The sequence below is a fragment of the Rhea americana genome, unplaced genomic scaffold (genome assembly GCF_003343005.1).
Source record: "Rhea americana isolate MKP2758 unplaced genomic scaffold, rheAme1 scaffold_208, whole genome shotgun sequence".
Lineage (NCBI taxonomy): Eukaryota > Metazoa > Chordata > Aves > Rheiformes > Rheidae > Rhea > Rhea americana.
The window spans coordinates 1,484,556-1,488,032 of NW_028186239.1; the positions used below are offsets into that span (position 1 = coordinate 1,484,556).

Genomic DNA, 3,477 nt, shown 5'->3' on the forward strand with positions numbered 1-3,477 from the left:
CCGGCTGCTGGCCGTGCTGCTGGCCGGGCTGCTCGGCGGGGCGCGGGGCTTCGGCGACGAGGAGGAGCGGCGCTGCGACGCCATCCGCATCGCCATGTGCCAGAACCTGGGCTACAACGTCACCAAGATGCCCAACCTGGTGGGCCACGAGCTGCAGGCGGACGCCGAGCTGCAGCTCACCACCTTCACCCCCCTCATCCAGTACGGCTGCTCCAGCCAGCTCCAGGTGGGTCCCGGGCGCCGCGCCGCGCCGCGCCGCGCCGCGCAGCTCGCCCCCTTCCCGCGTGGGAAAGCGAAAGCGGCGCCGGCCCGCGGTGACATTTCCCGGTGGCGGGCGGCGGCGGAGCCGGAGCGGGGGGCGCGGAGCCGCTCAGCGCGCAACGCCGCGGGGCTTTGGTGGGGGGCAGCGCGGCGAGCCGCGCCTGCCGCGGGCGGGAGCTGCGCTCCGCGGGAGCCGCGGGCAGCTGCCGGCGCGCTCCGCGAGGGCTTTCCGCGGGGAAGACGCCGAAGCGGTCCGCGCCGCGGCGGAAAAACATCTGGACGCGTGCCGCCGGCGGTGCGGAGCCCTCCGCCGGCTGCGGCGCGCCGGGAGTTTCTTTCCCATCCGCATGGCAAGATCCTTATCCCTCCCCCGCGACGTGGATTTCATCAAAAAAAAAAAAAAAAAAAAAAAAAAGGAAAAAAAAGCCCGAGCTTCTTTCTTGCGGCAGAATTCCCGATTTCCACAACCCCCCTTAAATTGCCGTGTCCCAGAAATACAATTATTCAACAGCCCGAGCAAACGACTGTATTTTATTATTGTTATAAATACGTGCTTGACCTTATAGTAAAAGAAAAACTCCTTCTTCCAGGAGAATCGGGAACCGAAGTAATTCCATAAATGCCTTCTCTTCGGTTTGTTTGCTAGCTGTAAAACTCGGGCAGTGCCTTGAACAAATACATGTATTTGTTTAAACCACTTCTTTAATTTGTTTTTTGCTTTCCTAAATTGCACCCCTGAGGTTTAGATCTGGCTAAATACTACTCACTTTATTGAAATTGATGGACTAAATTTACACAGAGATAATCTAGGGAGTAAAATGTTCGGGCTTTGGCTTTGGACCATTTCTGAACCAAAAGAAGACATTTTTAGGGTTTTTCTCCTTTGTTTTTATTGTTCTTGGTTTATTTGTTTTATGCTGCTTCCTGTTTTTCAAGGCAAAGGACCAAATATTACTGCTAGAAAGGCAAAAAGAGAACTTGCTATATGTTGACCTGCTTAATTTTCATATAACAAGTCATGATTTTTGGTTTTCTCTTCTAGTTCTTCCTTTGTTCAGTCTATGTTCCTATGTGCACCGAGAAGATTAACATCCCTATAGGGCCCTGCGGTGGCATGTGCCTCTCCGTCAAAAGGAGATGTGAACCTGTTTTAAAAGAATTTGGATTTGCCTGGCCAGACAGCCTGAACTGCAGCAAATTCCCACCCCAGAATGATCACAACCACATGTGCATGGAGGGCCCCGGAGACGAAGAGGTTCCCCTTCATAGCAAGACGTCCTTGCAGCCTGGAGAAGAATGCCACAGCATGGGATCTAATTCAGACCAGTATATCTGGGTCAAAAGAAGCTTGAACTGTGTCCTGAAGTGTGGCTACGATGCTGGGCTCTACAGCAGGTCAGCTAAGGAATTCACAGATATCTGGATGGCCGTGTGGGCTAGTCTTTGCTTCATATCAACGGCATTCACAGTCCTGACCTTCCTGATTGATTCATCCAGATTTTCCTACCCGGAGCGCCCAATCATATTTTTGAGCATGTGCTACAATATTTATAGCATTGCTTATATTGTGAGGCTAACTGTGGGCCGGGAAAGGATATCCTGTGATTTTGAAGAGGCAGCAGAACCTGTTCTTATCCAAGAAGGTCTTAAGAACACAGGATGTGCTATAATTTTCTTGCTGATGTATTTTTTTGGGATGGCTAGCTCCATCTGGTGGGTTATTCTCACATTGACATGGTTTCTGGCGGCAGGACTCAAGTGGGGCCACGAAGCTATAGAAATGCACAGCTCCTATTTCCATATTGCAGCCTGGGCCATCCCTGCAGTGAAGACCATAGTCATTTTGATTATGAGACTAGTAGATGCAGATGAGCTCACTGGTTTGTGCTACGTTGGGAACCAGAACCTAGATGCGCTCACGGGCTTTGTTGTTGCACCACTTTTTACCTACCTGGTTATTGGGACTTTATTCATTGCAGCCGGATTAGTGGCCTTATTTAAAATCCGGTCTAACCTTCAGAAAGACGGAACTAAAACTGACAAACTGGAAAGACTGATGGTCAAAATCGGTGTCTTTTCAGTGCTGTACACCGTCCCTGCGACGTGTGTCATTGCGTGTTATTTTTATGAAATCTCCAACTGGGCTGTTTTCCGCTATTCAGCAGATGATTCCAACATGGCCGTGGAGATGCTCAAAATCTTCATGTCCCTCCTGGTGGGTATTACATCAGGTATGTGGATTTGGTCAGCCAAAACTCTGCACACRTGGCAGAAGTGCTCAAACAGACTGGTGAACTCAGGGAAAGTGAAACGGGATAAGAGAGCAGATGGTTGGGTGAAACCCGGGAAAGGGAACGAGACTGTGGTATGAGAGAACAACGACACCCCAGTGCTCTCCGACTGTTGTCACATGACGGACTGATGGTGTGTAAGCATTGCAGTGGAAGTGCTGCTGAGTGTAGAGTAGGGAGACGGATACGAAACCTATCTCTGGGGTGGGAGGGGAGAAAAAAAGCCTTAAAGAATAAGCAACAAAAAAATCATGCTGCAAATACAATAGCCATAAAYCATGCTGCCCAAAATAGGAAAGCCCAGGGAGGCTTTAAAAGCTGTGAAAAAAACCAAAACACATTATTATTTTTTTTTCTGAAGCAGGTTGCAGTATACTTAAGTCTTTAGAAGCTGCGGGACTGTAGTTGTTCTAGTGATGTGGGATGGTGTTTTCTTTGAATCGTCTTAGAGCTGATAGTGGAAAGGCAGGTTGGAGCCAAATCCTGGGCTGATTTAGGGTCTAGTTAGCAGAAGATGGGGTTTCCAGAAGCTCAGTTAACTGTCCTCCTTCCTTCTGAGTTGAGCATCATGAAGGAAGTTCCCACTGAAGACTCTGTCTTTCCACCCTGGGAAATCCTGTTGCTCCCATTAGTGTTGCAGGCTGCACAAATCAGCTAAGGATTTAAGTTAAGGATCAGGCCCTTTAACAAATGCCAAGTGGATTTTCCAGGTCTGAGATTTACCAATAAGGAGTAGCATTTAGTGAGGTATTAGTGAGGATGATTCTTTAACTCATCTGATGATCTAATAATAATTTTGACGCATATTCTTTTTACCACCTTCACCTGGCCTGAATTCAGTTTTGGCCCTGTTTTGAGCAGGAGTTCAGACCTCCCAAGATCCATTCCAACCTGAATTACTTTATGATTCTGTCAATATTTCTTT

At 48.9% G+C, this 3,477-nt stretch overlaps 1 protein-coding gene across 1 annotated transcript; it reads left to right on the forward strand.

Moving 5' to 3' along the window:
* The first annotated feature begins 6 nt into the window (after nucleotides 1-6).
* Nucleotides 7-3,471, forward strand: FZD4 (frizzled class receptor 4). Its single transcript, XM_085304371.1, has 2 exons — nucleotides 7-226; nucleotides 1,304-3,471. Exons 1-2 carry the CDS (start codon nucleotides 95-97, stop codon nucleotides 2,630-2,632), a joined length of 1,461 nt encoding a protein of 486 aa, XP_085160497.1. The 5' UTR covers nucleotides 7-94; the 3' UTR covers nucleotides 2,633-3,471.
* Nucleotides 3,472-3,477: the final 6 nt, after the last annotated feature.